The sequence below is a fragment of the Mirounga leonina genome, unplaced genomic scaffold (assembly GCF_011800145.1).
Source record: "Mirounga leonina isolate KUSES-001 unplaced genomic scaffold, KU_Mleo_1.0 Mir_176, whole genome shotgun sequence".
In the NCBI taxonomy this organism is placed as follows: Eukaryota; Metazoa; Chordata; class Mammalia; order Carnivora; family Phocidae; genus Mirounga; species Mirounga leonina.
The window spans coordinates 42,445,396-42,458,814 of NW_023270454.1; the positions used below are offsets into that span (position 1 = coordinate 42,445,396).

General features: G+C 37.5%; 1 protein-coding gene across 2 annotated transcripts in view; it reads left to right on the top strand.

Moving 5' to 3' along the window:
* The window catches only part of INPP4B (inositol polyphosphate-4-phosphatase type II B), a 543,837-nt gene extending 531,584 nt beyond the window's left edge, over positions 1-12,253 (top strand). For both annotated transcript variants that reach the window (XM_035023009.1, XM_035023008.1), the window contains one exon: positions 6,588-12,253. In XM_035023009.1, the coding sequence (XP_034878900.1) occupies positions 6,588-6,720 (133 nt within the window). In that variant the 3' untranslated portion in view covers positions 6,721-12,253. The remainder of the gene's footprint in view (positions 1-6,587) is intronic.
* The last annotated feature ends 1,166 nt before the right edge of the window (positions 12,254-13,419 follow it).

Consider the following 13,419-nt stretch of genomic DNA (forward strand, 5'->3'; position numbering starts at 1 on the left):
ACACCTTCAGAGACCACAGTGTCAACATGCTTGGCATTCTTTGATTTTTGCTCCCTACCTCAACTAGTTCTTATTGAACTGTCATCTATTCTATTAGTAGAAAAAGATATGCATCTCTAGAGTATTGCCGTTATGTTTGAATAGAATTAAAGAATCACGGGAAGGTGGAGATGAAAGTAATTTTAGAAGTCCCTTAATCTAATGTAACAACTAGCAAGAAATCACACCTGCCAGCCTGAGACAGAGCAAGAAGCCTTGTGCTTGAAGGAGCCCAGTCATAAAGTGAGAGGAATATGGTTTTTCCACTGGACAGACAGGGATAAAAATCCCCTATCTGCCACTTGAACAAGTTTTGTGACCCTTTTGGACTCTTGGAGATAATAATGCCGACCAGTTTGGCTTTGTGTAAGAAATGAACAAGATAACACCTACAAAGCAGCTTTCACAGGGTAGGACATGATGCATGGGAGATCTTTTTCTTTACTTCCACACACTCCCTTTGCTTCCCAAGGTATCCCAGACTTTATACTAGAGAAACTTGGACTCTCTGAAATCAGCCTCTTGATTTTTCCTCTTCTCTAAGCCAATGGAGTGCTTCTGATTCTCAACGTCTTCCGTCTTCATCTTCTCTGATATGCCAGGCTCTCCAGCTCACTATTACTTCCTGATTATTAGGCTCTGGTATCCTCTAGTTCATAGCAGTCCCCCTCCCCCCAAAACATGTCCTGTCCAGAAATGCATTCAGTGTCCTATGGGGAGGACTCCCATTTCCTTTGGGGTTGTGTTTTGCTTAATACTGCTCTTTCTTTTATACCAGACTTATCCATGATGATTAGAAACACTCTATGACCCAGATACTCAAAGCAGTAACAAAATCTTACATCTTCTGAGTAATTTCTTCATTTAGGGGCTTTTCCTATAATCTACATAATATATTTTGAATTAGATTCTGAAATCCAATTAGAATGAAGAAACCATCTTAAATGTGGCAGGTGATCCAGTGGCCACAAAGGCTAATCTTGCTTCTAGGCCACTGGAAATTATCCCACCTTTGACATTGTTTTATCAAAATTTTCCCTGGATTTAAATAGTTGTACAGTTTCTTAAAGTCCTGGAAATATACTTTTAATATTCTAGTTATAAATTAAACTTTTGAAAAGCTTTGGTAGATAATTTGACATTTAAGAGTATTTTAAGTTTTAAATTTCATGGGCCTTGATCTAAACTGAACACAAGAAGTCTTTCTCCCCTTATTTTATCAGACTGCTGTGTAAGCAAACTGTGAAGCAGACTAACTACATTCTCAGGATCCTTTCCTCGTGATTGCTGTTGTAAAGCATCGGCAAGGCCTTCAGATTTAGTTTCTCATCTATAAAACGTGCAGTTCAACTTGAAGATTTTTTGAAGTCCCTTTTACATCTGAGAATCTATGATTCTGTGATTTCTTGGTTTTTTTTTTTTTTTTTAAAGATTTTATTTATTTGACAGAGAGAGAGATAGCGAGAGCAGGAACACAGCAAGGGGAGTGGGAGAGGGAGAAGCAGGCTTCCTGCTGAGCAGGGAGCCCGATGCGGGACTCGATCCCAGGACCCTGGGATCATGACCTGAGCCGAAGGCAGACGCTTAACGACTGAGCCACCCAGGCGCCCCATATGATTCTGTGATTTCTGTACCAGTCTCAAAGTTCTTATTGATACGAGACCTACATTATATTCATTTTTACACAGATTGGCCAGCTTAAACTCTGATGCAATACACCAATCTAGGGCCTGAAACATGGTGCTCTATTAAGACTGATTTATTAGATGAATGTGGAGTCAAAGAAAACTCTGTAAAAATATTGGCTTTCAAATCTTAGCACATAATTTCAAGCTGGTGTACCCACGGCCCCAAACCTGGATGTAATTAAATGTTAAATGGTCTCATTTTAGCATGGGAGGAAATCAGCTTTCTGGTCAGAAGTAAATCTTTTTCAATTTAGTTCTAATTGGGAATTTTCCTTTGGGGGAGCTAGAATGGTTAAAGGAATAAAATACCAAATAGCAAATCTCTTCATGAATGATTACCGAGCAGAAGATAGGAAGACTCTCACTTTTTTTTTAGATTTTATTTTATTATGTTATGTTAGTCACCATACATTACATCATTAGTTTTTGATGTAATGTTCCATGATTCATTGCTTGTGTATAACACCCAGTGCTCCATGCAATATGTGCCCTCCTTAATACCCATCACTGGGCTAACCCATCCCCCCACCCCCTCCCCTCTAGAACCCTCAGTTTGTTTCTCAGAGTCCATTGTCTCTCATGGTTCGTCTCCCCCTCTGATTTCCCCCCCTTCATTTTTCCTTTCCTACTATCTTCTTTTTTTTTTTTTTTTTTTTAACATATAACGTATTATTTGTTTCAGGGGTACAGGTCTGTGATTCATCAGTCTTACACAATTCACAGCGCTCACCATAGCACATACCCTCCCCAATGTCACTTTTGTTTTTAGCGGTTTGGGTGGTTTGAGAGGATACCTGCAGTGGGGGACTTGTGATCTACCATACAGCCGTAGTCACCCACGAAAAGAGGGAGAAATATGCCAATGTCATCAAGTCATGCACATTGGGTTTTATTTAAGGAAATGTCTCCTCATGTAGAAGTGATGTATTTAAAAGTGAGACGTTTTTTTTTACTTGTTTTTAAGTGATGGCTTTGATGGGTCTGTAAAGAAAAAAAAAATCATTTTCTATCCTGCAGATTTAGTAACTGCCCTTAAATGACTGATCATGTCACATTTCAGTGGAGGCAACATGGTGATTTGCTTCCATGGTGATCTACTAATGACGGCTAAAACGAATGACTCTGTATTGTCAGGGCACCTTGCAAGGCGGCCACTAATTAGTTATTTTTTCATAATCCGCTGGTGAGGAAATTACTAATATCATTACTTAACACATCCTTTGCAGTTTACACTTGCAGAGTGCTTAAAAATTCATTTGTGATTACGAGGAAATGACCATTTGTGCTATTCTTAGTAGAAAGAAGGAACAGCACCCGTGTGCACAAGGCGCCATAGTCAGGGGCCTCGAGCCTTAAGTTCTGTGCTGGCCCCTCGGCCACGTGGCCTTCAATTCTAGCTGAATAATGGAATTATTATGTGTGAGGCATTTTTAATGTATTATGCTAATCTGCAGAGAATGAAGTCAGTAAACAATAAAGTAATTCAATTATAAAACTATCCTTCCAGAAACAAAACAAAACAAAACAACCACCACCTTTTAATTTAGTAATTTTCACTTCTAAGGCATATTCAGCAAACAGACTGGAAAATGTGAAATGTGCTCTGGCAGTTGTTTAAAAAAAAAAAAATCTAGTATAAATTAGTCCCCTGTATTTGCATTAAGGACTGTCACAAAATCCTTTCAACTTACTTTTTGGTCACTAGTGTACTCCTCAGCCAGAGCCTATCTACAGGTGGCCCCAGTGGGAGAGAGTATTTCTATACTATTACATTGATAGGTTGTGGTTAATATTTAACCTAAATTTGTAATCAGAATATAATATTTTTAATATGGTTGATAGATAGATGAGAGAGAGGTGATTTAGGAGACTATACTTCTCTCCTAACAAGGAAGATGGGAGAGGCAAAAAGTCTTCAACGAAGTTAAGATTTGCTACAGATAACTTTCACCTTAAAACTGGACAGGTGGGAATGGTGGTGATACTAGAGAAATAATACTGGGCAAGGAAGCTTTTCTTAATCACAAAAATATCAATTCTTTAAAACCTACCACGTATTTCCTACCTAAGTGCCGTAGAATGTTGAACAAGTAACCAGCTCACTCACACAATTGACAATAGGAATTATGCAAGTCCAGAATAACTCTCCTTTTGCTCAATAAACCATTTGTTTTATTCAGAGAAGCTGCTGTTTCACTTTGTCACTGGCTCCACGGTCCTTAGGTCTTACCAAAGAACAAGGAAACACCAGAGAACAGCACAACATGATTGATTGGATGCTTTAAACTAAGTCAGATAGATGTTCGAAGTAATTATGACCACTGCTGGCCAGTGATGTGGTCAAATGCCTCATCAAGAATGTCTGTGTAGGAGGTTTTCAGGGGCTGCAACTGGTTGAAAGGGGGCTATGGAAGCTCAGAGGCTTGTTCCCATGGCACTCTTCTTAAGGCTGAGTGACAACCAGTTTTCTGCTTCAGAACCTGGAGGAGCTCATAAAGATCAAACCACCCCTTGACAACTGAGTATGATTGAAATTCTGAAAACTCTGAATACTGATGAAATAGAACATAGAACTTTTATTTTTGACTTATGTAAGTATGGCAGATCTCAGACGTGCCACAATTGGAGCTGCTTTTAAGCCCAATTGCAAACGTCCATTTTTCACTCACACAGGAAATCTTTTCTTTCCCAAAGAGTCACTCTGCAAATACGGATCTCTTTTCAGATCAGGAGTCCCTTGGAGATAGATTTGGCCTCATCTAAGTAAGATGAGCAGCAGAAAACATAGTGTATGAGCTGAACTAACAGAAGGGTGCTGAGTCGAGTTTTGTTCAACGAATCGTATGGCTGGCAAGGATGACATGTCAGATGTTTCATTCATTTTAAATACCTGACCATTTCCATAAATCATTGTTATAACTTTGAATGCATTATGTAGGTATAGTAACAATAGATGGTGTGTTCCAATGTGCCAGGCATGTCCGTTTGCTTCACTGCATACTGTGTTTCTCATTTCGTTTTCCGAAGATGTATTTATCAGATTATTTTTTATGGCCTGATCCATATTTTAGTTTTATTCGTGTAGTCTTGTTGATTGGTGCTGTTATGCTTCTTATGCGATTGATTCTTCCTGGTACGTACACATTCAACCCATGTGAATATCATCTTAGTGTCTCTCTCTTCCTTCTTGCACATAAAGCAAAAAGAATCTTCTTTTTTTAAATGCATTTGTCAATGTAGTACAGGAAGAAAAAAATGCACAGGATGCATTTGGGGCTGTTTAGCATAAAAACTCCATCTGAAACAGCTGTATTATATAACATAATGTGTTGTATTTCAGGATATTTAAGGTTGAGTTTCTTTCCTGTGTGAATGCTATACTATTTTCTTTTCTCCCCTGACTTCCCCCTCCCCCTGTTTAACAGCAGACAAACCCAGGGAGCACTGAATGAATCCGATGATCCCGAAACAGGCTGTCTAACTGATAACAAGCCAACTTCTCGACACTTCTATCCTGTCGCCTTGCTGCTTGTCAGCTCACACCTGCTAGTTGTGTGGCTTATTTTAAGTCTTGCATTACTATTAGCCAAATACCAATAAGTTTTATGTTGTATTCCTTTCTTTTCTACAAATGACAATGGACTTTAAATTACGGGGTGGGGGTGGGGGCGATGCTGTAATATTTCTACATTTTCAGACTCACAGAATTTAAAAAAAAAAACAAATGTTTGAATTGTGTTTTGTTTGTTTTTCCTGAAATCTACAAAAAGAAGTACTATGCATTAAGGGAATTATTTTGCTCTTTTGTTCATGGAAAAGTGTTTCCCACTGTTAACTAGCTCAAAAGAATTTTTGAATTACTGTCTTTGGAATAAGACAAAGAACAGAATCCTGAAAGCTTGAAGTTCTGCACCTCCCGTTTCTCTTCCCATTCAATTTATCAAAAACAATTAAGAATGAATTGGCACAATGCACTGAAACCCTGAGACAAGTCTTAGAGATGTGGGAGGTTCCAGACTTTATTTCCACTGTGCTAATATCATTGTTGCCGTCGGCTGATAGAACCTTCTGTTTGATTCCTTAACCTGTGAGTTATGTTAGTTCTTGGCTTCAGTTGACCCTTTTCTGTCGAGTAATTTTATGGAGAGAATGGCTATTTATGTTTTGTAATTAAATTAACCTGTTTGTAACTATTGTTTGGGTTGATTTGGCTCTCAGAATGCTTTTCTGTTCTTTTTAACAAAGTCTTGTTTGTGTCTTATGCGCCATTTTCAGCACCTGTGACTTTTGTACTGTCTGCACAAGCCCCCTTCCTTTATAAAGCGGAGACTTGGACCAGGCTGTTCGGAAAGCCATTCTTCTCTTCGTTGCACAGCTAAAATAATGAAGTAAAATAGAGATGAAATTTTCCTTTAAAAATCTATAGGGCCAGACTTAATCAATTAAATGCCTTATTCCTAGAACCTGCATCCTTAGGGCTACATGTAGATTTTAATGTGTTTTAAAAGAGACTGAGAAGTTAATTTGTGGCAAAGTTATAAAAAAAAAGGCAGATATATTTATGAAACTAAAGTGAAGCTGTATTGTGGAGCAGATTATATTTAAAGAGTTTATTAAACCTTAAATATCTGTTAAGAGCAAAGAGACTTGAATCATCTCTTTCCGAGGGCAATAACGGTATTGGGCCTGGCCTAGGATTTAATTTTGTAAGATGTATCATCATTTGTGGAAAAAAAAAAAATGTAGAGTTGAATCTTTGTTATTTTTACTTGGACTGTTGCTGCAACTCTGCATTGAACAAATAAAGCATATTTATTTATTCTGTGTTTCATGAAGTTGTGCTTTTTCCCCTTTCACCAGAGAAGGATGCCGCATAGAGAATGTACTGAAGAATGTCAAATGCAGAAAGTATGCTTTCAACATGCTACAGCTGATGGCTTTCCCCAAGCAGTATCGACCTCCAGAGGGGACTTATGGAAAAGCTGACACCTAACTTTACCAACATGTAAATAAGCAGGAACACAAACACGCTGCAGTCGGATAATCTCCACCCTTTTAACTTTTTTATTGTCACGAATTTGTGGAGGGAGGTGATCAGGGATGTTTGCCCAAATCTAGGCATTACTTGGGTTAGGTATTAGCATATTACTCTGAATGAAATCCGTTAAAAAAATCTGAAGTAACATCGTGTTTCTAGGTCTCCGCTTCAGCGCGTTGCCCCTCACTGGCTGTGTTTAGCTCAAAATGGGTGCATTTCGTTCATGGAGTCCTTCAGCCGGAGGCATTCTGAGGAAATGTAGGCTGTCACAGGAGGAAGACAGGTGACTCAGAGAGGGGCGCTCGACCTCCAAAGGGAAGACAAAAGAGGGGACAGGGGAGGGAGACTCAGACATGTTATTTCACAGCCGTACTCACGTGTAACCTTAAAGCCCATGTGTGGGATTCAGAAAATATTTTTCCAGTGAATTAAAATTCAGTAGCATCAATGCACGATCTTGACTGTGGAAGCTGGTTGCCGGTGTGCTTGTAAAGACTTGGGTCCTCCAGGCCAGACAAGACCAGTCCTCCCGAACAGGTAGATGACAGTGTTAGCAACACGGAGAAGAGACTTTTCCATAACGTGGTATCTTTTCAAAACTCTGACTCGTGCCGTGTGGCCCCATGACAGAAGTGGTGATAGAGAAAGTTGAATAGAATAGTAGGAAAAAACACTGGAGGAACAGCAACTGCAAGGAAATGAAAGCTGATCAGCCTGCTGATGTCAAACCTAAAAATCCCCAACAGCCTGAACTTTATGTAGCCAAGTTCATAAAAGTCAATTAACTATCTTTGTGATGTTTTCCAATAGTCCTCTTGCTACAGAATATAGATGGTGGAAGTATGCATTGTCTGGCATAGATTACTATGTGTGAATAAACATTTTAAGACCTATGCAACCGTAACTAGTGATAAACTGAAACAATTATTTCTGTTAACCTGAATTTGAAATTTATTCTCAGGGAAATCGCACCATAGGTTTTCCAGAATTCCAAATTAGAAATTGCTTTAGAGATCATCTTGTATAAGGTCATTATAAATAGGTAAATTAAAGCACAAGGAAGATATGCACCCCAATCATCCAGCTAGATAATTTTAGAACCATGATTAAAATCTCTTCTTACCTTCCTAACCTGTGGCTTGTCTAGTCTCCAAATTGCCATGCTAAAAATACATGAAAATTGTGGGAGAATGCTAGTTCGTTAAATAGAAATTGGCATTTATTGCCAGAACTGAACCTTGGAGTATAATGGTCTGAATAAATGAAACCTGTTTTCTCCAGATGTTAAGAGTTTATTCTTTTTCCTCACTCATTGGAAGAGTATGCTAGCCAGAGCATAAATCTCCCCTTGGAAATGCTGGAGGGCTGTTACATAGACATCTCCTGGCTGTGACCACATTCAGTGGATGATATTATGAGGCTTTCCAAGCTAGCATGACAGCTTCTTGGCTAAGATGTGTGTTGAACTAAGGACTCCAAACAGATCTCTAGGTTCATGTTGGGTTTTTCAGATTACTACAAATTTTAGATAACCGCTTGGGGCTTTTAATACTAGAATTCTCAATCCATTATTTTAGCTACTGACTTGTGGGCATTATATTTGAGGCCATCGACAAACAGTTTACAGGTTTTTTAATAAAAAGATGCAGTGTACTATAGATCTATTTACAGACAAAGTTTTGTGGTGTTCTCCCTTTTATGCTTCCTTCTCCATTTCAGTGATTAAATGTAATTTTTGAATGTTCAATTTTATTTGAAAATGGTAGGATTTGTGGTTATTTCCATGATCCCATTGGATTTAAGTTAAAGAGGTTTGGGATGACAGAGATTCTTGAGTAACAATGAAGCCTCATTCAGTATATCAAAGAGTGGTCCGTGTTCCAAGAGACCTTAAATGAAAATGTATCATCCTGTAAATACTGTTACAAACAGTCATTTTTGTTTATATTTTTAAAAATGAAAACTCTTGACTCAAATACTGAAAAAATACTTATTTACTAGAAAACCAATAAGTAGGGTCTTCTATTTGGGGAAGATATCCCAAAGATTTTTTTTTTCTTTTTAGTAAGTACTGATAGAGAAGTCTCAAAGGCTAGAGCTTACTGTAATACAAATGCATAGAAGTTTTCTTTTATTATTAGCAGAGTCATCTGCCTTTCCGTATACAAAGCCTGTATATCTGTGCATACTGTTAGACGTGGATTTAACCAAGAAAATTCATGTTTCATACCAACAGCAATACTGCTCCTTTCCTGAGAGCTATTCCAAGTACTGTTGGAAATCCACCTCACTATTTCTTAAGTTATTACAGTTTTTTAAATCAAAAAGCAAATGTTAAAAAGTTTTAAAATCTCCTTTGTACAAACACAGCCTCGTCATGCTTTCCTCTCTCTCTTTTTTTATTTAAAATATACACCAGCAGGCCTATTTCAAGGTATCAGATTGAGCCAGAAACTGAACCAAGAAAATGACATTTCCAAACAATATAAAAATTTTTTTGGCTAAAAATATGTTTCCCCTCTAATGTTACCAAATGCAGAAATCAGTTCTGTATAGCTGTTTGCAGAGTTCTATAGAAAACATATTTAAAAACAAGGGAAGGTGAAATCTTGATTATGTTTGACCCAGTGGCAAAAGACCCAGAGCCTGAAAATGTTCCATGAAACAGCTGAACATAAAAGTTTCAAATATTTGGTTGAAGCAGACCCACATCTGGATGCATTTATTAATTTCTCGTGTGTTTTTTTTTTTTCCTTTGTAAATATTGTCTTGGATTTTGTTTATATCCTGCCAAAACAATCCTTGGGTGTTCAGTCAGTCCCGTAATCCAGTGAGTCAGAGCCAGCATTTGATCCTGCTGACAAATTGTGCTAAGATGACCAACCAACTAATTAGAGCAGTATACCATGTGACTAACCTCCAGTTCTCACTTTATAAGACAAATCCTTGTTCTTGTTGTTCTTGTTGTTGTTTCTGAAAAACTGTGAAGTCTGTATGGAGTAATGCTTTCCTTCCCAACAAATCAAGCCCTTCCTTATGTAAAGTATGATACATGCCAAGGAGAAAGGATACCATGGTGTGCAAGAACTGACTCATGCAGACTCATGAGAGCTGATCATTAAATTTTCAGGAATTTTGTAAGCCAGTTGTTAAATACACCATCATGAAGTACGAAGTTATCAAAAGCAATTGAATGAATTTTATTAAAAACAAATATAATAATCAAAACTTACCACCTCCTAATTATGTTCCTTCATTTTACTCTTTACCTGTGATTATTTATGTCCACTGTCTCTGCACAGTGGAAACACTATATCATCATGTGCTACTGTGCATCTCTTCCTGACTCCACATCCAGGAACACCACGTGGGTAGCTTGAAATTGACTACAGTGGGAGTATTTACATGCAGAAATTACCCAGTGCTGCAAACTGGGACTTTTAATTCCTGGAAAGCTAGTTGTTAAACATTTACCAGCACACAACTGAATGCTACCATCACTTTTTTCTCCAGCAAATAATAAATAATTGGAAGCATTATAAAATTATTAATATGGTATTAAGTGCAATCAGGCATCTTCAGATGACCACAATTCTGGATTTCCCCTTTCTAAAGACACCTATTAGACTCTAAGTAATATTTGGTATTTATATGTTATTCATAATTAAATTATATAATCATACAGATGCATTTAAAAATGTATCTCTCCTGATGTTCTGCAAGGGAAATCTTAACAGTGCAGCCTTAGTGTAAGCAATAACAACTGTGGGCTAGATTCAGAGAAATGTTAGCCTAATTAGAGTATCACTGAAAATGTGCTTCAGTACAAATTTTTAAGTTTATAATTTTAGCATTTGCTAAAAGCAGAAAAAACAGTAACATATCACTGTGTCCAGATTCTAATAAGTATAGTTCAGTTGAAACCCACACGGTTAGATTAAGCAAATTAAACTCTGGCAGTATGTTAAAACACCACAGACATTTTAGATGTTTGATTTCCAAACAGGATGGCATATCAGTTGTCTAATTCAATATGCAAGGGCACCTTTTTGTAATCTTTAGGAAATAGATTAACGTTTATCACAGATTTAAGAAACTGGCCTGAGAAAAACTGTGATCAGCAGTTACGGAGGGAAGCAAGTGTGTTGAACACAAAGCATCCCTAATAGCTGAAGGCTTTACAAATTATGCACCACTGAAGAGAATGATTTGCTGAGAGTTGTGTGGTTGATCAACAATTTTAGTGTGAACTGACATTCATTTAGCTCAGCTGCAGTCTGCAGAAGCTTTGCTTTTTCCCCCATATTTATATTTTATTGCTTTGCAAAGAAAGTCCCAATATATTATATCCTTTGTTTCTTTGGCAGTTTTAAGTTAGAACTTTCTACCCAAACAGATGCTACCGATAGCAAAACTGTCTTTAAGAACAGGAAAATAAAATCAATGTTTAGATAAAATATTGTGGGCCAATTAGGTATAAAGTTAGGGTATAGAAATTTGGATTTTTACTTTCTGAGTCATGGTGCACATTCATCAGTCTTTGAATTTTATTTCTAAGCAAGTAAGAGAGTCTAAAGCATTTCTGATGTCAAAGAAACAAAGCCTATCTGACTACTAGTAACAAGGAGGTAGGAAAAAAAATTGTAAGGTAATATTAGCCAAAAAAATAAATTGTACGTGCAATTAGCTGTCCTCAGCTTGAATATCATAGATTATGTGAACATTTAAAATTATCAATCAAAAAAGGAAAGCATGGCTCACAATGAAGTATACTACCCAGAGTGAATATCAGGAGAGAGAAGACCTAACACAAGCAATGTTGCCTGATAAGACAGATCTTGTTTATCTGTAATAAATCGAGTTCGTTAAGATGATGTTGCACTTTCCTACTCATAGCATGAATATATTCACGAGCTTCCTAAAATCATTGAAATCACTCTACGGTCACAAAAGGGCATAATCCCACAGTCCATCTTTAATGATCACTTGGTACAGTTTCATTGTCTAGCAGGCAATACTGACTCACATATTGGCGAGATTGCTTTCTCATCTATATAGGTCCTGAGATGCTTATATATCACTGTCCATATTTAAAAAATATTTCATGTCAAAGGACTTTAAAACTTTTCATAGGCAGGCTCCACAGGTGTGTAAGTGGAGAGACACTCCCATTTTCCTGCACAAGTGTGTTCTTTGTACACATATACTTCTCGTGTGAATATTTTATTATTTTGTTTAACCTAACATCTAATTTTCAGATTCTTGTGGTACCTATCTGAAATGTTGGCATTTGTTTTCTTTTTATGTTAAGTATATATTCTAGATGAGCCAATAATGTGTATTCCTAGGAAATGGGGCACAGATAGGTTAGATCATGTTATACTGGCATTTGAAGAAATATCATTTTATTTTGTTGTTCCGTGTAAACCATATTCATTGTACATTGTGTGTATATTTTTGTTTCAATAAATGTGATTTTTATTTTTTATGTTTCTGTCTTTTTCTCCCTATCACACGTTTTTTTTTTTTTTTTTTCGTTTCCATCAGTGTAGCAATGTCTAAAAGTTAATTGAAATAGCAGAAGGGTATCCTAAACAATGGTTCAAAGAGAGTAGACTAGTTTTCTGCTAGACCACAATTACAGTGCAAATTTTACATCGATTCTAGGTTAGTCTCATATTCACTAGCAGAATGCATCTTTAAGGGTTGCCATTCTGTAGGAATAAGATCAACCACAATTTAGAAAAGAGTTCAAGAACCAGATGTCAATGCTTCAACCCTGGGCAAATCACTGATCTTTGTAGCCCAGATGCTGGTAGAGTCACTTGAGCACATGAACTAACTTCTCCTTACAGGCTAGTTGGATCTGATCATTCATAACTCATTATAGTAGCTGATACTAGAACGCACATTCCAAAGTTGTAATTATATCTTGTTGCCAAAAAATTAACCAAATGAGGCCCCTGCTTGCATGTAAAGAAAGGATGGAGTTTTGCCATCTGGAGCATTTCAATAACATTGTTGATCCTGCAGCAAGAAACATTCCTCTTCTGTAATGTCATCATCATTAATATATGTTTGTACTAACATGTTGTTCTACATCTGAGCAGGAACAATCTGTAGGTAGCCCCATGGTGGGACAATGCATAATGAATTAGGGCAAAATGCTGCCTGCCGTCAAACCAGAAGACAGCCTCAGTGAAGCAGGAGTGCTCTGCTGCCTTAAAGTTCCACGCAAAGGTACCTTGACTGTTGTAAGTGACATTCCCACTCAAAGTCACAACACAACGAAAGACTCAGAAAATGTGCTCCAGGGCCGTATTTTGGTATCTCCAGAAGGTAGAATCAGGAGGATGGGTGGATGTAGTTGAAGCATATCATGCCATGCACCCATTCTAAGCAAAAGTAGCCACATGGCATGATTCTGTGGGTCGCTATGGCAACAAACAATGAGTTCTCTGTTCTCTCAGTGGTCCTGATGAATAAAGGTGACTTAAGAACCAGTTTTCTGAATAAATATTAAGTGAAAAGGGAGACGATCGTGAAAGCGGATTGGGGTAGAATGCCAGGAATGTGGTGCTCAAGTGTCAAGAGCTCCCTTCCACTTCCTAATCCATATGACTTAGTCTCTAGAGCCCTAATCCATATGACTTA